Source organism: Sceloporus undulatus, chromosome 1 (genome assembly GCF_019175285.1).
Source record: "Sceloporus undulatus isolate JIND9_A2432 ecotype Alabama chromosome 1, SceUnd_v1.1, whole genome shotgun sequence".
Taxonomy (NCBI): domain Eukaryota; kingdom Metazoa; phylum Chordata; class Lepidosauria; order Squamata; family Phrynosomatidae; genus Sceloporus; species Sceloporus undulatus.
Window position 1 is genome coordinate 160,281,122 of NC_056522.1, and position 26,231 is coordinate 160,307,352.

At 39.4% G+C, this 26,231-nt stretch overlaps 1 protein-coding gene across 6 annotated transcripts in view; it reads left to right on the forward strand.

Annotated features, from left to right (window-relative positions):
* Positions 1-4,769: 4,769 nt before the first annotated feature.
* Positions 4,770-26,231, forward strand: part of ATP7B (ATPase copper transporting beta) — a 35,645-nt gene continuing 14,183 nt past the window's right edge. For 2 of the 6 annotated variants that reach the window (XM_042473664.1, XM_042473656.1), the window contains exons 1-12: positions 4,772-5,173; positions 8,010-9,201; positions 13,521-13,772; positions 14,382-14,545; positions 17,047-17,208; positions 18,413-18,489; positions 18,829-19,003; positions 19,112-19,345; positions 19,652-19,743; positions 20,810-20,937; positions 24,469-24,623; positions 25,632-25,766. In XM_042473664.1, coding sequence (XP_042329598.1) covers positions 4,934-5,173; positions 8,010-9,201; positions 13,521-13,772; positions 14,382-14,545; positions 17,047-17,208; positions 18,413-18,489; positions 18,829-19,003; positions 19,112-19,345; positions 19,652-19,743; positions 20,810-20,937; positions 24,469-24,623; positions 25,632-25,766 — 3,006 coding nt within the window. In that variant the 5' untranslated portion in view covers positions 4,772-4,933. Of the gene's footprint in view, positions 5,174-8,009; positions 9,202-11,615; positions 11,779-13,504; positions 13,773-14,381; positions 14,546-17,046; positions 17,209-18,412; positions 18,490-18,828; positions 19,004-19,111; positions 19,346-19,651; positions 19,744-20,809; positions 20,938-24,468; positions 24,624-25,631; positions 25,767-26,231 lie in introns of those variants that run through there. The other 4 variants (XR_006104557.1, XM_042473649.1, XM_042473675.1 and 1 more) reach the window with 4 other exon arrangements.

Here is a 26,231-nt window from a genome sequence, read left to right on the forward strand (position 1 = left end):
ATGATGCAAAAGTTAAAAAGATAGTTAAGCTATCAATAAATTTTAAACCAGTGAAAAACATGCCATTAATAAGAAGATATTCTGTCTCTAGTCAGCTCAGTTCTTCTCTTCTGTTCTTGATTCAATCTGCTTCGGAATAGACATCCCTAAGGGGAAAAAGCAAACATTGTATTAGTGGTGCTGTCAAAACAAAGAAATAATTATTTAACAAGCATTATTTATATAAAGTTATGCTTTCTTCTAAGCTATATAATGTGTGTTCCCTCTAAAAACAGGAATTTGGGTATTGAAAAATGCCTGCTAGATTTGTAACTCAGCCTGGTAAGTATTTCCAGGAAAGGAGCTTGGATATGTTGATAGAATAGAAGCTTCTCATCTTCCCTCTGCATACCCTTCTCTAACAAGTAAAGGCACGATCTCTGTTCCCTTTTATGTTGCAGTCTTAAGCAATTCTCTCTCCTCTGCTTCATTTGTGCTCTTGAGCATGAAACTCAGAGCACAGTTCTGTTATTCAGGCAGGACATTTTTAAAAGAGGTTTTTGCTGGGAGAAGATCCAAGAGATTAGATCTGGAGGAGCCTTTGTTTGTTCCGCTAGGCTAGCAGAAGTTATGGCAGAACAAACATGGATCTTGTCTCCAGATCTCTCTGGAAACACACTTTTCTCTGGTTTGTGGAAAGGGCTGGGATTTATTACTGATAAAATAATTTATCCTGTTTTTCCATTTTATGGCTCTTTACCTCTCTAGTTTAGTATAGGAGCCAGGGTGGGATCTCTAATAGTTAGCTGATATGGATCAAGAAGTGATGGCTTTGTATCTTTAATGTGCAACCTTGCATCAGTCACTCTTTTTTGACCTTGCCTATTTTACAGAGTTGTTTGTAGGACGCGTCTAGGCTTTTTAGCAGCACAGAAAGCTTGTAATGCTGCTGGATGCTGCTTTTTTTTAAAGGTTGTTGGAGGATTCGATTAATGTTTTAAGATAGCCTTTTTTAATCCTGGTAAGTGGCAGTGGTTGAAAGAGAAAAATGTTTATTTGAGTGTTTTATTATTGCTTTGCTCTTTTGTTTATCTGCATCATAGCTTGATCATGCCAGGCTTTGTCTATGCTAAATGCAGGACCAAGAGAGGTTGAAAAAGACTGTAAGCTTCTGCTTAAGCATCTGATTGGCATTTGTGTGTAAGATACTTCTGTATCGGACTGGTTGCATGAAAAAACCATGACCCAGATGGCTTTTAATCTTCATACATAATATACTTTTCAATGTTAGTATTACAGAGCTTGCCATTCGTAACCATGATTTATGGTGGTCTCTTGGAATTTTAGGACAGTCTGGAATTCTGTGAGTTATAGCTCCAAAATGTTTCCACATTCTACAATAATGTTAGATGGTATCGCTTCATAAAAGATGGGAAGGTGGTATAATTGTCCTGTGATCACATTCCCATCCACCCATTCATCCCTTTAAAATCTGGCTTGATGTGTACAGAAGCAGAAGATATTTTCTCCAAAGAACTGGAAACAAATCTAAGCAGTTTATCACACTGGGGCTGATTTTGGCATTAAAGAGAGATTAAAACGCATTTAAAGCATGCCGCAAATGAAGCGGAAATGGCAAGTAATTGCACGAATGATTATCACATGCAATTGCACAAATAAAGTGATATTAGAAGTGCATTGTTGCTGAAATCCTGAAAATAAAAAAAATGTGCATTAATGCTTCTTTGTGACCTCTTTGATGGTGGGTTTTGTGCGACGTCAAGTGAAATTGTTATGCTTAATTACACTATTTTTTTCTGGGATATGCATGAGATAAACTCCCGATCTCCTTCGTGTGATAAACTCCTAAGTTCATTGGTCTGGGTTCAGCTTTTTTTTGTACTGGTCTTAATATCTACAATTGAGTTAGGGCTGGGCCAGGCTGAGCCAGGCCGGTGATAGCACACTCTACTATTGTAGACTGCTCTACATGTTTCCACTTATGTGCTCTTAAAGGATACTTTTTAAATTTATGATATCAGATTTGATATAAATGACTTGGAATCAGGGGTTTGCAGGAAAGCAACCATATTTGTAGATGACACGATGCTACTTAGTATGACGATATCCAAAGCAGAGCAAAATACTGTACCCCAAACCTGATGAATGGGGGAAAAACAATGGCAGATGGGGCTTGGTGTAATCAAATATACATTACTGAGCTGAGGGTGGAGAATAAACCTGTTGGACGGGTCTGGCCTAAGCACATCCTTTGTTGGTTAAAATGGCCAAGTATAGGTAATATATTATGGTAGAAACTAAATATCTGGCCAGTTGCTTACTTGATAGATTACTGGTGAGGAATGTTATGAAAGAATAATCAGAGAAGGGCTAAGGTTTCCTCCCCCTGTCAGCTGAAATGTTGTAATTTAGGAGCCCATGTGAAAAAAGACTACAATTGGAATGAGATGAAGGGCTACTCTACATGTAAGTGTATTATGCGAATGGCTGCAGATTTTTGCTTCATTGTCTTCACTTTCCAGTGCAAATTTGCATCTATTTGCCCTCCCTCAGCTGAAAATATGCAGCCATGCAAATCCATGCAAAGAGGACAGATGATCACACTTATGATAATGCTTATCCCCAGGGATACTCGCTGATACTCCGGTAAAACATGAACCCTTTCCCAGCAGAGCTTAGGGATCCCTGCCTCCCAAGCAAAAAGACCAAATTCCACCAAATCACACGTGGCCGGATTATAGTCTATTTAATTAGAATGAGGAGTATTTTGTTTGTGTTATATTTACTATATATTTACTATAAGGGACACCATTTAACTATAAAAATGTATTTAATGGAACATGAATATCTATGGGTTTTGGTGTCCACATGAAGTCTTGGAACCAAACCCCAGTGGATACGAAGAGCCCACTGTATTCTTTGCCTAAGGAAACCCTATGAAATTCATGGGGTCACCATAAATCAACAGGCAACTTGAAGACAGACACACACAAGCTAACCACATTGGCAGACCCCGGAGAGATTTGCAGTGTGAGCAGTGGATTGCCTAGCTTTTGCAAAGTATTAACTTGCATATTTTCATGTATGTTCAGTCCGTATATTTGTAAATAAATTCAAATACCACAAAATGCCAATAAGTATCCAATGACCTTCCAAAGGAAGCCAAAGTGGGTAAGGACCATCTGTCAGTGAATGTCTTACATCTTGGAGAAGAGGAATGTAAGACATCCACTGGCAGTCAGTGCTTACCTGGACAACTGTGGTCAGTACAGCAGTGCAGTGATCACCTTGACATTGACTAGAACTATCCAAAAGAGAGATCATGGGGGAGCAATCTGTCCCATGGTGGGAAAGCACAATGAAATTTCACTGAACTAATGGGACGGAAAAACCACCACTTTGGCAAGCTGGATGACAGCTGGCAGTGACAGCAATATGCATATTCAGGAATTCATTGAAAACCAGCCAAGTCCCTTTCAAAGGGCAGCAAGACTGTGTCTGCTTGGTGAAGTAAACTAACGTGTGTTAAACTCGGTAAGTGGGATAAATAGCCTCATAGGAGTTTGTCACACGGGAGGAATTTCTCTTAATTTCGAATGAAAAGAAAGTGGGGCCAGAATGCATTCACATGAATTCGCTAGTTCAGCGAATTTAAATGAATTCGATTTGTGTTCGAAGTGACTTCCCTTTGCCTGAAAATAGCCTGCCATTGCCTGAAATTGTGTGTGATCACCTCTCACGCAATAACATGACACCCCATGATTGCGTTCAGACTGACTTCCCATTGCCCGAAATTGCATGTGGTAGTCTATCATGCAATAACGTTAAACCACATGATTGCATTCAGATTGCCTTTGGATTATACTTCCAATTTCCCTTGTTTGATAAACTCCACTATTTAGGATTTTACATCCTAGGTGAAAAGTGAAGATGGTTCTTTACCTTTAGTGATTGTGTGGAAGCGGGAAATTTCAGCAGGTAACAATGCAGCCAGGTAACAAATAACACCTGCTTAAACTTTCTTTTCTGCACAAGTACAGTAGAAGGCAAGGGTAACCCTCCTCTGAACATATCATGCCAAGAAAACCCCATGATGTGAAGGCACACAACAACCAGTGCCATTAAAAATACAGGAACCCTCTCCAATTTTTCAATCTGGCCATCTCTTTGGTGCTCCTATGATCAGAGGATTTCCTGAGGCAGAAACTGCTAATGTGAAGAAGGAGAGCGGAAAACCTAAGAATAGTTTGGCTGGATAGGTAGTTATAAGGTGGCTTTTCACCCGGTGATCTAACATTTCAGTTAATTCCTTCTGGATCTGGAGACTGGCTTTGTGTTTGTTCTTCTCAGTTTATAGCTCCCATCTCCCCTTGCAGCTCTGTCAAATTACAAAGATCTGCACAGTATGCATAGTGCTCTCCTCATGTTTTAATAATGTGTGTGTGTAAATAAGTATAATTAAAATCTGATTTAAAAAACAGACCCCCCCCCCCCCCCCGGCTTTTGAACATGCATGTGGTTGAAGCAAGATGAAAGCCTGTCTGTTGAAGTTAATTATACACCAAGGTTGCTTCATACAGGCCATATCTGACAAGTTTGTGAAAGGCAGCCTTGACTGAGGACACCGGAGAACCGTGTGCAAAGATGAATGGTGTTGGATGGGGTTTCTCAGTGAGTACAAGGCTGACAATTGGTGGGAAATACCTAAACCTGTTTGCAAATGTACACTGGCAAACACAGCCTAGGGAGGGGTCAGTTCAGCTATCCAAACCTTGCAGCATTCACTATGCTGGTGTTGAAATTGTTGCAGGCACTGGTTAGAGGAAACTGCGGTGCAGTGGCAAATTCAGTTGCCCCTTTTTGAAAATAATAATAATAATAATAATAATAATAATAATAATAAGCTTTCCAGTGCCTTCAACTTCTTAAGGGGATGGAAAAGAAAAAAGAGGGGCCTTTGAGAAAAAGCCAGTCTTCACTGGCAACTTCTCAGCATAAAAATATTACTCTGGTGCATTTTTCTAAGGATCAGTCTTCTGATACGCTATTCAGGTTGGAACGTGGTGAATATGGCAAATCGGTAGCGCTTGTGAAAACAAATGGTGTGTCTCAGAAAGAGAAGGATGTTTCTTGCAGTGTCTTGCCAGGAGTACCGGACAGCAGTGACAGACAGGTCAGTTTAAATGGGATGGAGGAATACAAATTAAATGATTTAGAGTATTCATGCCTTGCTCTTCGTGGGTCTTGGTGGGTGAAAGAAGTAAGATGTTACTTGGTAATAAGCCTCATTGAGTTTAGTGGCATTTACTTCAGAGATGGCACAAGGAAAGGAGTTTCTTTCACATTCAGAAATACCAAAATGTCTCTTGGAACAATAAATGTGAACATTTGTTGCTGTTGTTGTTGTGTGCCATCAAGTCATTTCCGACTTATGGGAACCCAAAGGTGAACCCATCATAGGATTTTATTGGAAATATTTGTTCAGAGGAAGTTTGTCCTTCCCTTCCCTTGAGGCTGAGAGAGTTGGACTTATCCAAAGCCATCCAGTGGGTTTCATGGCTGAGCTGGGACTTGAACTCTAGTCTCCAGTTGTAGTCCAATGCTCAAACCTCTACACCATGCTGGTTCAAATATGAAAATACTGATTAACAATTCATGTGGGATTCCTTAAGCTGTGAAGATCTCTAACTTTGTAGTTGTATTGTTATGTATGCTAGTATCTCTTATTTTTCTTGTTCATGTCTCTCCTTTTTAAAGAATACGTAAAAGGGTAAATACCCTGCAACAGTTCTAAAATGTCTGCTTTGATAGCCGCTACCTGGCATCGGTTTGTGGGTTTTTGTGTGTGTGTGTGTGCACGCGCATGCCTTCAAGTCACTTGTCGACTTATGGCATAGGGCTTTCTTGGCAAGGAATACTCAGAGGTGGTTTTGACAGTTCAGCAGGAGGAATGAAAATAACAGTAATTACTTGCAAAGGAAAACAAAAATAATTATAAGTAAGCTCTTTATTGGAAACTGATATTACCAATACTGTAGTTCTTAATGGTACAACAGGTTGCATCAATTGCTTCTTGTCTGTACGTTTATAGGTAAATTAAGAATGTTGTTGCAGATTAATTTAGAACCAGAATATTAACCAGAATTACCAGGGAGACCGAGAGCCAATTGGAAAGGAAACAGCATCTCCAGAAGAAAAAAACTTCCAAATTTTTGGAGCCCAGATCCCAAAGTGAACCAAGTATTTATAGTCCTTTGAACAAAGAAAACAACAAATTACATTTCATTGGTTACATAAAAATTAAACACATATACACGCATTTACATTCATTGGATACTCAAACATTACGTCTAACATACATCTCTATCTCTTGTGGGTATCCATCGATCAAACAGTATCTATATGCTTTCTTTTTATTGTGTCCAAACTGCCTCTGTAGTACCTCTTTTATTTGGGCTAGCATCTGGAAGCTGGAATCATTTCATGGTTGTTTTCATTCCAGAGCATAGGATTTGACATGACCTAAGTCCATCATCCTGACAAACTTTGCCCTCAATACATTTCGGTTACTATAATTTTCAACTCCTGAGCATAGTAAAATTTCAGTTCAAATCAATGTGACTTTAGTAATTGGGACACATGTAGCAGAGCAATTTCTTCCCTTTTGTCTTCCCCTTTTCATTTGTTTATTTAATAAATACAGATGCTTTCTAAGTCGATTGGCTCAAAGAAACACGAAACTCCTTTCACTGTAATGACAGTTTCAGTTTTAATAAGACTTTAAATTTCTCAAATGCTTGTCAGGCTGTATGTTAATAAAATGATGAACATAACTTACCTTTTTGGTCCACTAAGGGACTGCAAGTTCTTTTGTGAGATGATAATTGGTATTTTCCAGTAAAACACCTTTTTATGAACATGTAAATACTCCTCTGATACTTTTTATTGTTAACTGCCATCATTTACTATGACTTATGGTGACCACCAAGTCACACTGTCATCCACAGCTCTGTTAAAAGCCTTGCAAACTGGGCCATGGCTTCCTTGGTTGAATCTATCCACCTAACATGGTCTTCCTCTTTTCCAACTGCTTTCTATCTTTCCAAACATTTTGTCTTTCCTAGTGAGTCATGTTTTCTCATGATATGGCCAAAGTATGACAGTCTTGTCATCTTAACTTCTAGGGAGAGAGAGTTCAGGCTTGATTCCACTAGGCCCCTTCTATTGGTCTTTTTGGTATTCACAGAACTCTCCTCCAGGACCACATTTCAAATGAGTTGAAGTTTCAGTTCAAGGAGAGTGAACATCTAGTTCCACAAAAGTCTTTGTTCTTACACTTTAACATTGCTCAGAAGAAAACCAGGACACGTGCACAGTTCCGGGGAGGTGTAATTCAAAGGGAATCCTATCAAGGAAAGCCCCCTTTTAATGGTCAAAACTCTTCTCATCCTCTGCTCTTTACAGGTGTGTTTATTTGTTTTGCTTACCTCAAGAAACAATTTGGAGTTACAGAGCACAGGATGTTCTGTTTCAGAACTAGGAGAAGCTACAACAGCTTGCTTTTGCTTGAGCCTACTGAGAAGGGCAAGACTCTCTCCTCTCTCTCCCCGGTACTGATAACTGAGTGCAAATGAACTCATTTTGCAGCAGCTAGAGTAAGCTGTGGACAAAGAGTATAGTGGGTTGATGAAAGAGAAGCTAGGACATTTTAAAAGCAGCTGAGACAATGGGATGGAAGCCAAACTGGGAGGGTATGCTGTGTTGTATTTTTCTTCTCCTTAAAGTAGTTTCCAACAGCCTAACACAAATGAGCAGAATAAAGAGCCTTCTGGGACAGAAGCAATCAGACGCATGGTCCCAGTTTGGTAGATCAGCTGTACTGATGCTTGGTGTATTTGTGTTTACAATACTGAAATCATTACACATTTTAAAATTATTTCTGGCTATGTACAATTCTGTGATATATTTTCAAAACAGGTACATTGTTTTTGCTTTGTTTTTTTCTTCAGGCTGTACCAGGATCAGCAATGAAGCACCAGTTTGCCTTTGACAACGTTAACTTTGAGAATGACTTGGAGCATTCACATGCTTTTCCTCCTCAAGTGAGCACTCTTACCGTTGATATCTTGGGTATCACTTGCCAAGCCTGCGTACAATCCATAGAGAGCAGAATTTCCAAGGTGAAAGGAATTGTTGACATTAAGGTGTCCCTTGAGCAAGGAAATGCTGCTATAAAATACTTGGGGCTGGAAATAAGTCCCCATCAGATCTGCCAGGAAATCAACGACATGGGATTTGATGCCAGTATTGTAGATGCAACACAGTGTTCAGGAGAAGGGACTAAAGAAGATTTGGTTATGATGAAAATAGAAGGTATGACCTGTCAGTCCTGTGTTAACACCATTGAAGAAAAGATTGGGAAACTCCATGGTGTGAAGAAAGTCAAAGTGGCTCTCAGCAGCCAGGAAGCCACCATCACCTATTATCCACTTGTAATCAACCCTGAAGAATTAAAGGATAACATAAATAGCTTGGGATATAAAAGCACTATCAAGCATAAGCAAACCTGCTTGAAACTTGACTTGATTGATGCAGAATGCTTAAAGCAGACGGATGTAAGAACGCCTGGTGGGCTTGATGGTGTTAGAGATATATCAGAAGACAATGCAACCACTGCTTGTGTTGCAGTGCTGGGTGTGGAAGGGATGCACTGCAAGTCCTGTGTCAACATAATTGAAAGTTCAATCTCAGATATGCCAGGGGTGCAGTGTATTAAGGTTTCCTTGGAACAGAAAAATGCCACGGTTTGGTATGACCAGAACCATATCACTCTGTCCACATTGCAGCAAGCCATCCAAGCTCTTCCCCCTGGTAACTTTAAAGTGTCTTTCTTTAGTGGCATGGAAGACCATAATGGACTACTTATCTTCAATGCAGCATCCCCTTATCTGTCTAGCAGCCCTCCCCCAGCACAAATGCAGAGTGAATCAAGTACAACTGTTATTATGGTTGATGGAATGACATGCAATTCCTGTGTAAAATCCATTGAAAGCTCTATATCCCAAAGGAAAGGGGTGCTGCATATCTCTGTGTCTCTAACTGAAGGGACTGCAACGATAGCCTACAATCCAGTCATAACCAACTCTGAAGAGCTGAGAGCTGCTATAGAAGACATGGGATTTGATGCCTCAGTCCTTTCAGGTATGATAAAGCTTTTATGTTATAGAGTCTTGTGACCGGGAAGAATCTGATCACCTCCATCAACAGTACTAGAAATTGATCAGCAAACTATACAGCTTACATGGCAGCTTGTTCAGATATAGTCCAGAGTACCAGTGGTTTATGGTTGCAAAGAGCAAAAATTCTCTTTAGTTGCCATAGGTGACTGACTGACATGCTAGTTCTGATTCTGTTAAGATCCAGAATGCAATAGATAGGAGCCAACCCAGAAACAGTTCCTAAATGTGAAGTGTAGTGTACTGAGTAGAACTTGTACCCCATCGAGAGAGTGGAAGGGTGGTTGCAGTATATAATCCCACTTTTACTGTTACAGCTTGAATCTCTCTTATTTGGAATTCCAAAATCTGAAATACTCTAAAACCCATAATTGTCTACAATTGTCTAAAGAAAGTGACACCTTTGCTTTGCTTTGTGATGGTTCAATGTACACATACTTTATTTCATGCACAAAAGTACTGAAAATACAGTTAGACTTCCATATGCATGCGGGAGGGGTCCATTCTGATACCCCCGATACAAAAAAAAGCAGGACCTTAAGTCCTGTTCTTCCTATTGATAGTGTGATGTGTGCGCACCCGCTAGCACAGCTGTGTGTAGGTATGGCCATTGAGGACAACAGGGCTTGCCGTAGGTGGATGCTCAGATCTACGAATGGCAAGCCTGCGGATACTGAGGTCCAACTGTATTGTGTATAATATTATCTTCAGGCTGTGTGTATAAAGTGTAATTTAGACTTGGGTCCCAGCTCCAAAATATTTCATTAAATACAGTTGGCCTTCTGTATCCATGGATTTTTTATCCACAGATTCAAGCATCCACGGCTTGAAAATATTTTTAAAATACATACAATTCAAAAAGTGAACCTTGATTTTACCATTTTATATGAGGGACACCATTATACTACCCCATTGTATATAAAGGGATTTGAGCATCCACAGAATTTGCTATCCATGGGCTGGAGCCAAACCCCAGCAGATACCAAGGGCCCACTGTACAGTATATGGAAATATTCCAAAATCCAAAAAACTCTGAAATCCACAACATTCTGGTCCATAGCATTTCGAATAAGGGAGACACAACTTGTATTTGCTTCTGGAGAAGAATACTTGTGTCTGAGATCCAAATGCCTTTGCTATGAGACTGCTGCTGAAGCTTTCGATAATCTGGTAACCATGTGATGTTGAATGGAATCCTGTTGAGCGATTAATTTATGTTTAAGTCAGCAGCAGGATTGTTTTGGTGGCCAAATATAGGTTGTTCTTTTAATAGCTATCAGCATAACATTTAATTCAGGACACTTCTTTAGTCGCCATAGGTGACTGACTGACATGCTAGTTCTGATTCTCACCAAGAAAGCCCTATAACTTTAGAGTTGCCATATGCCAGAAAGAACTTGAAGACACACAACAACAATAACAAAGCTATTTTGTTTATGTAAAATACTCCACTACCAAACATTTCTGCTATTGCTTTTCTAGAATGGACTCCTACCACACACCTTGATTTATTTGGATAAAATATATAAGACTTAATATACTACTTTAACTTATTTCCCCCCAGCCACACACACACACTTAATGTCTTATACATGCCCCTGCTCCAAGTACTTCACAAGCATTAAAAAATCCATGAGTAATAAAATCAAGCAACAGTGATTTATGTTACCAGTTGTTTTTTGTCTTTGTCTGACTCCAGGATGAAGGAAATGTCTTTGTGTGCACCTTCAAATTGCCTGCCAACTTATAGTGACTTCATAAATTTTATAAGTTTTTCTCAGGCACAGAGTATTCAGATATGGTTTTGTCAGTTCCTTCTTCTGAAATATAGCCTGCAGCACCTGGTATTTGATGGTGGTCTCCCATCCAGGTACTAGCCAGGCTGACCCTTCTTAGTTTCCAAGATCAGATGGGATCTGGTGCCTTTAGGGGAAGAGAGACAGCATTAATTGGAAGATGTTATTTATTTTAAAGAGAGTGTATTTTGCATCCCCTCCTCTCAGATTTATTGTTAAGCAATGAAGGGTAAAGAGGGGTGGAGCAGGAGCAACCTTTGAATAAGCATAGGATTCTGACAAATTTCCACTTCTCTGCTGCTGGCAGTCTCCCAGTTCCACTGCATTTAATCCTTTTTGCAGTGATCCTGTTCTTCCAATGTAAATGTAAATGTTGTAGAATCTGTTGTAGGATTAATTGCCATTGGAAACCGCAGGAATGTTTTGTTGGCCAAATATGAGTTGCTCTGTTAATAGTTATTAGTTTAAGATTTGTGCTTAGTTTGGGGCACAGCAAACTTGACTTTGCATTTTATGCTTTTTTCATATTCCCCTAGCATAAAAAACAAGTGGAAATGCCATGCTAGCAGAGATTTCTTACACCAATAGGTTGTTGTTGTCTACCAGCTGGGAAAAGCCTTGGAATGTTTATAGCCTGGCTTGAAATGGAAGGATTCCCCTGTAAACTAAGAATGTACAAACTACAGTGGACCCTTGTTATACGCTGGGGTTTGGTTCCAACATCCCCTGTGTATAACAAAAACCATGTATGCTCAAGTTCCATTAAATATAATGACATAGCAAAATGGTGTCCCTTCTAAAAAATGGAAAATCAAGGTTTGATATTTGAAATTTATACTCTTTTTGAACATTTTCAAACCGTGTATGCTTGAATCCGTGTATAAAAAATCCATGTATAAGAAGGGCTGACTGTATAACCCTTGGCCATGTAAAGTCCCTTAGTTGCTTTTGGGGTTTTGTTTTGTTTTAAGTCCCCAGCCTATCCAGATTCCTCCATCCCAGAAAAAAAGAGGGCAAAGTGTTAGGAACAGCCATCTTCCTTTTAAATAGGCTGCGCAATTGTCCACTCCTGCTAGGAACCTACCAATGTGTTGTACAGGGATAGAGAACTTGTGGTTTTCTAAATGTTGTGTGGTGTAAAATCACCATCATGTATCACCATTGGCCAGGCTTGCTAAGGATAAAGGAAATGGGAGTCCAACCCAGTCCTATAATAATATAAAATCTTCAGGCTTGCTCTATCACCTATGAGTGATACAACCTTCTGGCAACCTTTTAAATGAGTGAAAGCTGTCAGTCCACTGCCCCTGTTCTTAGTTTTTGTAATTTAAGGTGTTTATCAAACAACGCAGTTATATTATTATAATAGTGGATTAATCTCACTGTTACCTCAGCCTTATCACACAATATTATGGTTCTCCCATTATTGTTGTGCTATGGATTCTTTGTAATTCAATTTTTTTCATGCTGGAAATAATCCACCAATTACTGCTTTTCCTGCTATGGTTCAATAACCAGTCTGAGTGGGAATGTCTTATTCTGTTTCATGGTGAGAATGAATAGTGTGTGTGGTAGAGACATTGTCTGGTTATTCCTCCCTTGGCGATTCCCAAGGAACTTTCCAGCAGGGAAGCTTTAGACTACTACTTCTGGTGCTTGGGCGGAGAAGATAAGACTTCCCAAGATAAATAACTGTGCCTCCCACTCTGTCTTCTATGCTCTGTTTTTGAAGCTCTTTTTAGATTTTTTGTAATTTTAAAAATAATAATAAATGATTTGCTTTTATAGATAACGGTGCAATCTTGACCTGTTAACCTTTGGAAGTCTCTATTCAGGTACCTTTACTGCATGGAGGATATTTTCCGAAGATCTCTTCTCTCCTTTCCTCTCATACCATGTCCATAGTGTTATCGCTCCTGAGTGTTACATTTTTAAAAAAATGTTTTAAATTATTTTTACAGTCAGACCTCCATATCTGTGGAGGATCCGTTCCAGTAGTATAGTGTAGTGTCATACCATATTTTAAAAAATTAAAGGAAAAACAATGAACACAAGAAGTGGGGCAGACAGTATAATATGAACAGCGTTTTTGCTATTGAGAATTTACAATGGGAAAAAGAAAACAGTGGAAGTTACTCTATTAAAGTGTGAATGTAGTAAGGCGGCAATACAAGCATGAACATTCAGTTGTCTTCATGAATACAACTGAATGAAGTAGTTTTCAAATGGGACAACCCAAAATAATGGACTAGTATGATAAGCAACAAAGTGTCCAGTTTTTCCTTTTGGAATTTGACTTCTAGATATATTTCCTTGCAACTCTCTTAAAATATCTTCAGGTTTGAAAGACCACCACCCACCCACCCACCCCCAGTTTGATGCTAATATGATTTTCGAAAGGAATTCTAAAATCTCCTTTTGAATAACATTTAGTTAGCATTTTCTGATCTCATGCTGTTTGTATTAATTCAGTTTGTCCTTATTCAAGATGCCATCATCACCACTGGGAGAACTACTGATGAAGGTCAAGAGCCCAGTGTGATTGTCTCTACTGCCCTGAGTAACAAAGCTACTCCGAAGTTATCACACAAAGATTTCTGGTCACAGAAAAATAAATTGCCTGATGATTCTCCAAAACCATCCAGTGCTGGAACAACTGAAAGATGTTTTATGCTGGTCACAGGGATGACATGTGCATCATGTGTATCAAGCATTGAGAAGAACCTGCAAAAAGAAGATGGTAAAACAGTCAACATCTCTACATGTTTTTATCTCTCCTTTGGATCCTTTGAATGTACAGTTATTGTTGGTAGTTTGGACAGCCTTCTTTAGGTCTGGGAAATAGGAGGTGGCATCTGCTGCTTAATGGGATCGTTCAATTATTCTGGAATGAATATAACTTTATTTATGTGGTACTTGCAGTGACATGAATAGCTCTGTCTTAAATGCTACAATGCTATATTTATGGGAGTTATTCATAAATGAGGCTGTATTTATTGGAATATAGTACTTATAAAGGAGACTGTATTTATAGGACTATTATATAAATGAGGCACTACATGAATGGGGCTATATTTATTGGAGTAAATATAGCCTAACTTGCAATGACTTAGCAGTGACATATCTTGCCTGTGATAGAGAGACTGGGTGCCTCTACAACTCCTTGGAAGTGAGTGCCACTGATTTCAGAGGGGTCTGCTACTATCTCAGGGACCTAAAATTATAGATTGAGTTGAATCATAAAAACTACCGCTTAACAGTAAGGGATGAACAGTGTCCTGCTATTATATCCAGATTGTTGAGTGATTCATGATGTAGTTTTGTGTCTGATTCTGCCTTGTTCTTACAGGAATAGTCTCTGTGCTTGTTGCCTTGATGGCAGGGAAAGTAGAGGTAACATATAAACCAGACAGAATTCAGCCTCTTGAAATAATCCAGTTGATTGAGAACTTGGGTTTTGGAGCCTCAGTCATAGACGATTATCCTGGCGCAGATGGCAATGTAGATCTTACAGTAAGTATCAAGGAGACCATAAATGCAATGTTTCTTTGGTGGAATCATTCTTTTTCTCAGATAGCATCCATGTCATCTTACTAGTGATAGATAAATATTTATTACGGTCACAGCCCAGCAACAAAATACAGCGTACAAAATACTATATACTGTACAATAGCAAAACTCATAAAAGAAGTAAAATACATATAAATATTCCAATAATAATAATAATAATACAAATAAAAATACTCATCTGTCAGACGACTGAACCCAGCTAATCCTGACAAAGCCCAACTAGAAGTTCAATTACTAATCCATTGTGCAAGTCATCTTACCAATGAAACAATTAATATTTTACAAATAAAACAGGAATTTTCATGTTTGAAAATTATATTCTGTAATTTGCAGGTTTATAGGAATTTCTACACTTTGTATTTTAGATTCCAACAGCAATTATGGGGATTTAAATAACAATTTCAAACATTAGTGGCACAACTTGGTTTGGGGCTATGTTGATTTTTTAATTTTTTTTTTTGTACAACTGTGCATGTTTGGAGGTTAATTTAATCTATGCACCAAATCGTATTTTCACGTAGATGACTTCCAAAAGAGTGCTTGAATGCTTAATGGAGTTTCATTTTTGTTCAAAGTAATGATGATTCACATGAGAACCACCTAGGGTCCCTTTCTGAGAGAAAGGTGGCATAGAAATGAAATGAAATAAATAATAAATAAAACTAGAGCCTGAACTGCCCCAGCGAAGGAAGGGATGGATGGGCAAACAATCTTTTTGAATGATTTCAACTTTCCCTAACTGCTTAGTATTTCTAACTCTGCTATTTCTTTCCACTTTTCTCTCTGGATGGATCTGTTGGTAGCAATAAGAAGATTTGTAAAATACTGTGACATCTGAGGGAATAAAGACTTTATCATACAAGACAGTAAATTTGAATTAAAGCAAGATGTTAGCATATTTGCCCAGAACTTATCAAACTGTGTTGTGTCTATTCAGTTGCTACTTTGCATTTTCTTTGTTTCTGTAACACACCTATTCATTGATAGGGAAAACCCTTCAATAAGCTACTAATATTGCTCCTATTCCATTAGTCCTCCTGGTTTGATAGATCCTTTCTGCACAGTAACAATTGATGGCAGTCATGTTACACAAGGGGGTGTGATTTTCCTCCTTGCTATTCACATGAAACGCGGAGTTTCATGGAAATGGAGAAAAGCAATCTTGGCAAAGGCACACATGTTCTGAAAGGCATGGAAGGTAGTATTACTGGGCCAGTGCAGAAGGTACCATGGTTTTGCCAGAACAGCACATTCACATGATTGAAAAGAAGTGTGATATTGAACATTTTCAACCCGGCATGTTCCCATAAGCTTCACTAATGCGATTGGTGTGAGAAAAAAAGGTAACATTACCGTTCCAAAATAAGCTGGTGTAGATTTCTATACTAACGTTCTCACGCATAATGCCCTCCAGATTGTGTGGGGCTGCAACTCCTCTTCCAGCCATTTGTAGCAATTCAACATTTCAATATCTATCTGTCTGTCTGTCTGTCTGTCTGTCTGTCTGTCTGTCTGTCATCATCATCTATCACATTCCAGCCCATCAGGGGCTCCCGAGGCAATGTACAGTAGGTAAAAACACTTTTAACGTAAAATAAAGAACTAAGAATAAATTAAACTGGAATATTGGTTGAAAAATTTGACATATTTTATTAGTGAGCTAGAAAATTGAATCTGTTGGTGTTAATGTCGAATGCAGAATATTTTTAATACAGACTTGCCATTAAGTTAATCATGAATGTTGGCATTACAAGCCACAGGGCTGACAGAAAACTGAATGAGAAAATGGTATAAAATATTTTGGTTGACCCTCAAAGTGACTCATTTTGTTGTTGGCTCCTTGAAAAGGGGTTTTGGAGAGTTTTATGTTGCCTTCTCCAGCTTGGTGCTTTCCAGATGTGTACAAATGCCACAGTCTGCTGACTGGAGATGATGAGACTCTGACTATACATTTGGAAAATGCCAGGATGGAGAAGCTATATTTAAAGCATGACTTCTAACAAGCTATGCAAGGTTATGCCAGTGGATCAGGTGTTTAGCTTTGACAGGGAGGGCAAAATGAGGACATTATCCTCCCACATAAGAGTTCTGCCCTTGCCAGTGCCATTTTCCTTTAGTCCCCAAATTTCTAGCATTGCAGTAACTTAATGCTTCATACCCCTAGGTGTAAAAGTTTTTCAGTGTCTCTCTCTCAACAATGCTACTAATAGGGGACTGAAGGAAAATTTCATGGGGGGGGTGGTGGTGAAATTCCTTCATTTTGCCCTTCCATAGCCACACACCTATATCTGCTATATTCCTCCTTTCTATCTCTACCCAACCCCAGCCACATGTATGCTATTCAATCACCCTTCAAACAACAAATGGCTGTTTTACTTATTTACTTCCCCTCTCTGCAGTGGTCTGCAGTCTCATGCTGACACTTAACTTGTTATTCTGCTTAGATCCTAGGAATGACCTGTTCTTCGTGTGTTCATAACATCGAATCCAAACTTGCCCATACACCAGGCATTCTGCAGGCTTCTGTAGTGCTGGCTACTTCCAAAGCTCATGTTCGTTTTGACTCTGAAATTGTTGGCCCTCGAGACATTATAAAAATTATTGAGGTAAGCTATTAACACAAACTTTAATTTAAAAGCCATTGAATTTGGAATCCAGGGTCAGTATCAGTAGGATGGGCAGTCTGGGGTGCATGACAACAGGACTTCTAGTGGTGTCATCAGAAAGACACCTAGTCACAGGGTACTCAACCGATCAATAATAATCTCTCTCTTCTGCTTAAAATTATAAATCTTGGTGGGAAAAGATCAGCCCATGTGTCCTCAGGGCTAGGTTTTTGTTTTCCCCCCCATTCCCATTTGATTTTAAAATTCAAAATGCCTTCCCAACCTCTCAAGTGGGCATGCAGCAATTTTTTCCTTGCCTACCCCAGCTCAATAGACTTCCAGTTTACTTCCCAAGAGGTCAGAAGGGGCATAACGCTCCCTTGCTCCTCCAAACATGGGAATCTCCCCTACTTCTAAGTGGCTAGGGGGATTCCCCCCTCAAAAAAATGCAGCTGGGAAAAAATCCATAATGGGATGCCGCCTCAGAAGTCCAGTTAGGAGCTCCTAGAGTTCCATATGGAAAGTGGTAGGCACCCAGACAAGTGTTAAAATGATCTCAGGCATGGTAAAAATCAACCCACTAGAAAAGCACAGTTGATACAAGATCTTTTTAGGTAAATATTTGAATCCTTAAGTATTGTCCTGCAATTGAGGTTTATTCTAATAGCAATTCAGCGTAAAGAGCATTTTTCAAAACAGCCAGAAAAAAAAGCACAAAGGAGAAAACAGTAACTATTAAAGTGGTATTTTAGCAGCCAGTCTGAAATTTATGACACCACAGTCATCCTCCCAATGCTGTAGAGAAAAACAAAGAACAGAGCAAAGCAATAAATGAAGCAGTCAGGAGAACCATTTTAATGTGTTTATAGAAATGTCTTGCTATTCTGGTTCCTACTTTACTGATAATGACAAATTCTATAGCTACAAAGCAAAGCAACATACTAACGTGTTGAATATGCTATATATATAAGGCACTTGAAGTCACGTTGTCAGAAGAATGTAGGCTATGAAATATAAATAAAAAGGATACTGTTTGTATATAAATCATGACTTCATGTTTCAGAGCAATTGTGCAGTCCAACTTTGGGGAGTTGGATAAAAAATAGTGTCACGTTTTAATGGATAATCGGCTATACACAATTTTACTTGACGTTTTTGCATTTAGATTTATAGATGTCTTCTCTCCCTCTGTTCTGTTTTAAAGGGAATGGGGTTTCAAGCATCTTTGGCTAAAAGAGATCCAAAAGATCATAACCTGGACCACAAACAGGAGATCCAACAGTACGTATGGCTGCAAATGAGAACATATGACAGATAGATACAAACAGTGGATAGTATTCAATCATTCCCCTCCACCTACTACTGATGGAAAACCTTCCACCAGCAACAAGGACAAGATGATTCCTCCTTCCTCTTGCAATCCCCAGCATGCCCTCAAATCTCATTGTAAAAAACAGAGCTAGCTGTAGCAGTGAAGCATGGAAACAAAATCCATATTCAGGATTCACTTTCCTAATCAGTTGGCATGGATATCATTAGAAGGTGGACTGCACAATATTTGCCTGTTTCATTGCCAGAGAAGGCTTCCCTTCTAATACTGTGGATTCCCTTCCTTTTCAGATGGAGGAAATCGTTCTTGTGCAGCCTGGTATTTGGTATTCCTGTTTTGATCTTAATGATTTACATGTTAATACCTGCTGCTGACCATCATGAATCAATGGTGCTGGATCAAAATCTAATTCCTGGATTATCTATTCTGAATCTGCTTTTCTTTGTCCTTTGTACTTTGGTTCAGGTACCATTCTAAAGTATTTTTAAATCCTTTTTGAAATCTCCCATTGCAAATTTGGATAGAAAAGCCTTGGTCGAACCAACCTGAAAGAACAATGCTTTCTTTGGACAGGTCTTTGGTGGATGGTACTTCTATGTCCAAGCCTACAAGTCACTGAAGCACAGGATGGCCAATATGGATGTTCTCATTGTCCTGGCCACATCTATAGCTTACATCTATTCATGTGTCATTTTGCTGGTTGCCATAGCTGAAAAAGCTGAGCGAAGTCCCATCACCTTTTTTGACACCCCTCCAATGCTCTTTGTATTCATAGCTCTTGGACGGTGGCTAGAACACATAGCCAAGGTTAGTATATCTTGAGCTTGAATCTTTGAGAGAGAAATGTAATTCTTTGTATTCTAACATAAGAGAAAATGGGGGACATTTCATGTTTTTGGACTAGGGTAGGCAACTGGGGCCCTTCAGATGTGTTTGGACTGCAGTGCCCACAACCCCTCCCTATTAGCTACACTGGTTGTGATGATGATAGTTGTAGGACAAAAACACCTGTAAGCACAAAGTCACCCACCCATGTTTTAAGCTATGTGTGATTCAATAAGAACCTGAGTAAGTGTACCATTACTGCTGATGTGTCATCTGTCTGTTTCACAGAGTAAAACATCAGAGGCACTTGCCAAATTAATCTCTCTTCAAGCTACAGAAGCTGTCGTAGTGACACTTGGACCTGACAACTGCATCATTGGGTATGCCATGGTAAAAATGTGTTCTTTCTATCGTATAGCAATATTATGAGGTATTGGAATATTTTTCAAATGTAGTTTAGATGTGCAATGAATGGGCAGTGGTGAATGTGACTGGCATATGAGGAACTGCATTTGCTGCAACTTTTATTTATTTCCAATAATATCTTTGAAGACAAACTCAGTAATACCTTTGTAGGCAAACTCAGAAGTCACCAAAATGCAGAAGCATTCAAGTAAATTACTTGAGTCAAATGGATATGGGATGCAAACTTGTTGCAGTCATGAAGGCTGTATGATCAGAGTCCTGAGATGATGTTTGAGAGGAATGGTGTTTCAGACATTCAAATTTAGATTCTGCCAGGATTCAGATTGTATCCGACTGTCCCTACGATTGCTGGGAATAAAACAGAAACAATGTTGGAAACCTCATTTCTGAAAATATAAACTATGCCATGGTTACTTGCAGTTGTCTGCATCCTGAAACAAAACACACTTTCTCTAAAACAGAATTAGAAATTATGCAGTTATTTTATTAAGACAACCAGATATACTGTAATTTTAGATAGCGTATACAGTTAAAAAAAATAGCAGCTAGATTGGATAGCTTTATCTAGTAAGTGGAGCAGATGAAAATAAATTTCTTGCCTTGGTATAAAAATCTTCTGCTAATGTAGAATCTCACACTGTGTTAAAATCTATTCAAGGACAAGAATTCAGTTCTATTATGAGGTATAATACATACATTAGACAGTACTTGACATAACTGTGCAAGATAAGGGTGGGACACTGGGGGACATAAATATCGCACTGCATAGTCAGAGAAGAGTTCAGGCTACATGTCATCCAGAAATCCATGATCTTGCACGGTATCAACAAATATTTGAGTATCTTCTCCCCATCTCCCTCGAAGAACTTTAATATACAGTCTGTATACTGTATGAAGCAGGCACAAATATACCATAATTCATCATGCATATTTTTTACTGCTGCGAATCCACCCCTGTTAAAAGACTCCAGTGCTTTTGTTTGATTTGTGTGGCTCACTTACATGAGCTTTCTCTTACAGGGAAGAACAAGTGCCTGTTGAACTAGTTCAGCGGGGAGATATTGTAAAGGTAGTACCTGGTGGGAAATTCCCCGTTGATGGAAAAGTCATTGAAGGCAGTTCTATGGCTGACGAATCCCTCATCACAGGTAACTTCCATATTGTTAATTAACTGAATAATAGGGCTCCCCATACATATTACTAATCTGTGTTTCATTGATTAAAACCTCCAGACTTGAGTCTCTGGAACTATCTGCCACAAGCCTGTATCTATAAAATCTGCACCCACTGCCATCAAAAACCAACCCTGTGTAGTTGTAAGAAACTCAGTAACCTATTCATAGGAATGAGACTGACTCCACCATGAGAGACAAGATGAATGAAATGAAAATGTTCATTATGAAAATTATTTAGAAAAGGCAGTCTTTTTAAATAGCAGTATGAGATTTCCTAAATGTGCTTAGATTAAATTTATTTGGTTACTGTGCCTGATGAGTAATAATAATAAATAATAAACAAAAGCTTTATTTTACCCCATCTTTCTGGCGGAGATAATCGAGGCGGCTTACAATTTAAAGTAGAACATACATACCCCATATCCCAATCATTCTCTCCATCCCCTAAAACATCAATTGAACAAATTAAACATTAAAAACAATACATCTCCTAGTACCCTGTCAGTGCAGAATTATGTTGCCTGCTTGAAGCATCACTACCTCACACTATCTAGCTTCTTCCTCCACCAGCTTCTGATTAATTTCTTCAAGCAGGCCTTTCTCCTTTCTCCTATTCTGAGCACTCTCTTTTTAGCCAACAACTCTTGTTAGTTGTCTTTAATAGTTTTCTAAGTATCCTCTCCCAAGACGTCTCCAGACTGCTAGAACCTCTGGCCAATGGTGTCCCTTATGTAATTTCCAGTGGCCCATCAACTTTCTTGACTCTTCCCACCTGACCATTCCAGAACAAAAGATTGCTCCTTTTTGCTTCTCTCCCCAGTCCTAGGCTGCATTCCCACTTACAAATAAATAGCTTTGCGAACCAAATCAATGGATCGGTTTGGCAGCAGAGCGTGGTTTACACTACATTTGTCCTGATTGCATTTTCTTGCTGCAAAATAAAATAAAATAACCCACTTGTGGTTCACATTCATGAATGAATCAGTTCAAAATAGACCCGCTCCACCTGGCCAAAGGGCAAATTTAAATCAATTCTGATCCACATCTAGATCACACTTGCACGGAATTGATTTATTCAAAAAGACGCAGAAAAAAACAAAGTCAAGCAGACATGGGTTAAATGAGTCTAACACATGGATCCCCTCTCTGAACCGCTTCAGCAATTTGGTTCAAGTGCGAACCAGGGTCATTTAAACTGGTTTAAAACGAATTGCAATCTGGTTTAAAAGGTAGTGGGAATGAGGCCCTAGTCATCTTCAAACTCAATTTTGTACCTTCAGTTCATAGCAACTGTAACTAAGTCAGCTACAACTCTTGTATATGTAATTGAGAATGGCAAAATAGCTTCTGCCCTACCTTGGTTACATTATAGCAGAGGTGGGATCCATGAAGCCTTCGAAATTTTGATGGAATGAAAGTCCCAGCAGTGTTAGCCAGGACAGGCAGTGGTAAGGAAAGCTGGGAGTTGCAGTCCAGCATTTGGAGAGCTGCACCCCTCAATACAATATCCCTTAGGGGCAACTCAGAGAATTCAAGTTATATAAAACATAAACAGTGAAAATAAAATGTTCCTCACAATGGCTTAAATGCAGTCACTAGTACCATTAGACCACTGGATCAGTTGCTGAACGCTAAGTCAATATTTCTGTAACTCAAACTGATACGGTGGGTGTGTTCTAGCCAGCACTAGGAATTGCACTTAAGCTACTAATTTCAGCAGAGGCATTGCTTCCAACAATCCTTTTTTCACTTTCTATGTTAGGATGTGGCTGTACAGAAGTAACAAATAACTAGATGCAAAATGCTTCTCTTGTTGAATCCGTGAAACATGGCATCTAAGGGGGCATTCTCATTGGAAGGATGACTCGATTTCTGATTCGGCTTGACTGCGTGTCAGAAATCAATCCCCAAAGGCCCTTTGTTCCAACTACAAACAAGATTTTCCTTACTCCAGAGTAAGCGTGTGTTTTTTTTTTGGCACAATGCTTATTCCCATTTGTGCCACTTCATATGTCAATCATTTAATGGCAGGAGGAGGGAGGGAGAGAGGGAGAGAAAGAGAAAGAGAAGCCCCCCGAGTTGGGGATGGAAGGGGAAGAAATGAGAGGAGGAAAGGCCCAGGAAGGCCTGTGTGTGTCTCTGGTGCTCCCTCTTTCCTGCCTCCTTCTTTCTCTCCCTTCTCTTCCCTTTTGCTGCTTCTACATCCTGGGAAGGGAATCCTCACTGACCGTGGGGGGGGGGATGGCGGATCTGTCATAAATTGAGGAGGGATAGTAAACACCCCTATGCCATTTGTCCCTCCCCTTCTGAATGCTGCGATTACAAGTGTCGTTCCCACTTATTTGACTCACTTAAGGATCGATTCCTGTGAAAAGAACCGCAAAAAAGGCACTATTAAGTAACCCTGGGTTATTTGTGTTTACCCTGCTTCTTTCCTCCTGGGATCGATCAAATGAGGATCAGAAGCGGTTTCAAATGGGAACAAGAGTCGTTTGCCCCAAATCCTGCTTCGGAGCAAACAGCAGTGGGAATGAGCCCTAAATCATGTTTGCTTTCCCACAGATCCAGGTGGGAAACATGTGAGCCTCTGGATGTTGTTGAGATATGGCTCTTGTTAATCTTAACCTGTACAGGCAATGGGAAAGTATGATGGGAGCTGCAATTCAGCTACATCTGAAGGACCACATTTTCCCTATTCATCTTCTGAGTCTTGATCTCATGGATCAGAGAACCAGACTGAAATGCTGCCAGAAGTTACATGTGTAAAGTGTTAAGTATCTTTCTAAGAACAGCAGTTATCAGCATCCTCAACACCAATCAAAATGTGTCGGTTCTCTGCATCCCAAGTACACCATGCTCCTATGGTAAATGTAAGTTAAGTGAAAAAGACCATAGCAAAATCTGAAATCAGCTTTTCTTTATGGGTTCTCCCAGATCAGTTGATTGGTATTTGTCTATCCTGGTTGCAGTGCACAATTGGAGATCCATGCTCATTTAAAGAGATTCCTTGGAGTTCAGATGTATAGCCTTACTAAATCCTCCTGAAATAATTAGAATAAGGGTTAGTGGTGATAAAAATCTCGTATAAACGCATGTGAATAATGGATTGTATTTTGCTCCTTTATTTGCTGAGCTCTTGAGAAGAGATACAAGGTTGCTATGGGACAGTAAATAATAAGCAAAGAGAACAAAGCAAGTTTGTTCCCAGCTCCTTCATCAAAGCAGATATGTATTTCATCTGCTTTGATCAGCACCACCTTTGTCTCTTGACAGTAAGCGTCTGGTTTTATTAAATCAGAGAGATTCCTCTTGCATAGCTCTTATTTAGTCACAGGTGAGCAACACAGCTAGTTTTGGGGAGTAATTTAACCCACCTTCAAATTCCACCTCAAGACACACACACACCCCTAACATAGCACATGTGTTGCCCAAGTCCTCTTTGTCATTAAATGAGAGACATGTGAGTAACAGATATAGGTTGGTTCACATATTCTGTTTTTGTAGGGGAAGCCATGCCTGTAGTTAAGAAACCTGGCAGTACCGTAATTGCAGGCTCTCTCAATGCACACGGCTCGGTGCTTGTGAGTGCAACTCATGTTGGCTCTGACACCACCCTGGCCCAAATTGTGAAACTGGTAGAAGAAGCTCAGATGTCAAAGGTAAAGTACATCTATTTGCTGGCTTTTGGCTTTTCAATCTGTGTTTATCTTGGCACTGGACATCTATACACTGTGCAGAAAAAGCAAACAAAGTGTTTATCTGTTCAAATGAAAGGTAAACTCAGAGGCGTTGCCTGCAATGTCCTGTATATTGCCTTGCCTGAATGCAGTCGACTCTTCCCAACATTTCTACAAAGCATAGACAATTTTGTCTCCATGCCTACTTGCTTTTTGAAGCCTCGTTAGTTGTTCAACTCTGAAAATTTCTTCAAGCGAGGAAACTATGGTATTTTTCAAACACACAATTATAACACTTTGATATGGCTTTAACTACCATGGCTCCATTTCTATGGAATCTTGGAGTTTGTTCTTCTGTGGGGTATTTAGATTTCTTTGCCAGAGAGCAATAATGCATCACAAAACTACAAATCCTGGGATACCAGAGGCTGCAGCCATGTCAATTAACATTGGGGTCAAACAGACTGTTGTCTGAACAACCATTCCATACAGCAAGGATGGGCAACTGTGGTTCTCAAGAAAATTTTTGGATTACAGTTCTCACTACAGTACAAACCCATGTCCACAGGAGATTCATTCTTGGACTTAACATGGGAATGCGAAATCATGAATAATAGCAAAACCTATTGAAATGAATGACTTCCAGTGGAAATTGACCATAGAGTCATGCTGGAGGACATAAAGATTCCTAGAGGAAAAATTTCTGTAGGCATTTCTGGATCCTCCAGCACAACTCTATAGTCAGCGTCTACCAGAATTGTGCTGAAGGACCTTGAAAATGCCTAGAGAGAACATATTTTTTGGGACATGGATATATGAAACCATGGTTACTGGTTTTGTAGATACGGGATTGTACTGTATTGACTATGCTGGCTAGGGCTGATGGAATATGTAGACCAAAACATACTTGTAACTTAGCATGATGGGCTGAGGTTATATCCTTCTTTGCATTGCACATAAATGTAAAGTAATTAATTGTCTCACTTACAGGCACCCATCCAGCAGTTGGCTGACAAATTTAGTGGCTATTTTGTCCCTTTTATAGTAATTATTTCAACTGTAACTCTGATAACCTGGATTGGAATTGGATTTATACACTTTGACATTGTGCTGAAGTACTTTGCCGTAAGTACTACTTATTTAAGTAGATTGCATGTGAACACACACATAACTCAAGGTTGCTCAGGAGTGTGTTGAATGTACTGTAATATTTTCTCTGCTGCTCTGGGGAAAAAGCTATGAAGAACACAGGATAGGATAGTTTCCCCCCCCCATATCATTTGGAGAAACACTGGAGTTGAGATCTGGGGCTGATCCACTCAACACCTGAGATTATTGTCTGGATTGGTTCCCAAATAGAGTGACAAAGATACAAAGACAGGACAATGAGAAATGAACTATTGTATGTGCCTTCAGGTCATTTCCAATTTATGGCAATCCCTATCATGGTGTTTTCTTGGCAAGATTCATTCAGATGTAGTTTGCCTTTGTCCCCCACTTAAGCTGAGAGTTTGTGACTTGCCCAAGGTCACCCAGTGGGTTTCCATGTGCAACTGGGAATTCAAACCCTAGCCTCTAGAGTCCTAATCC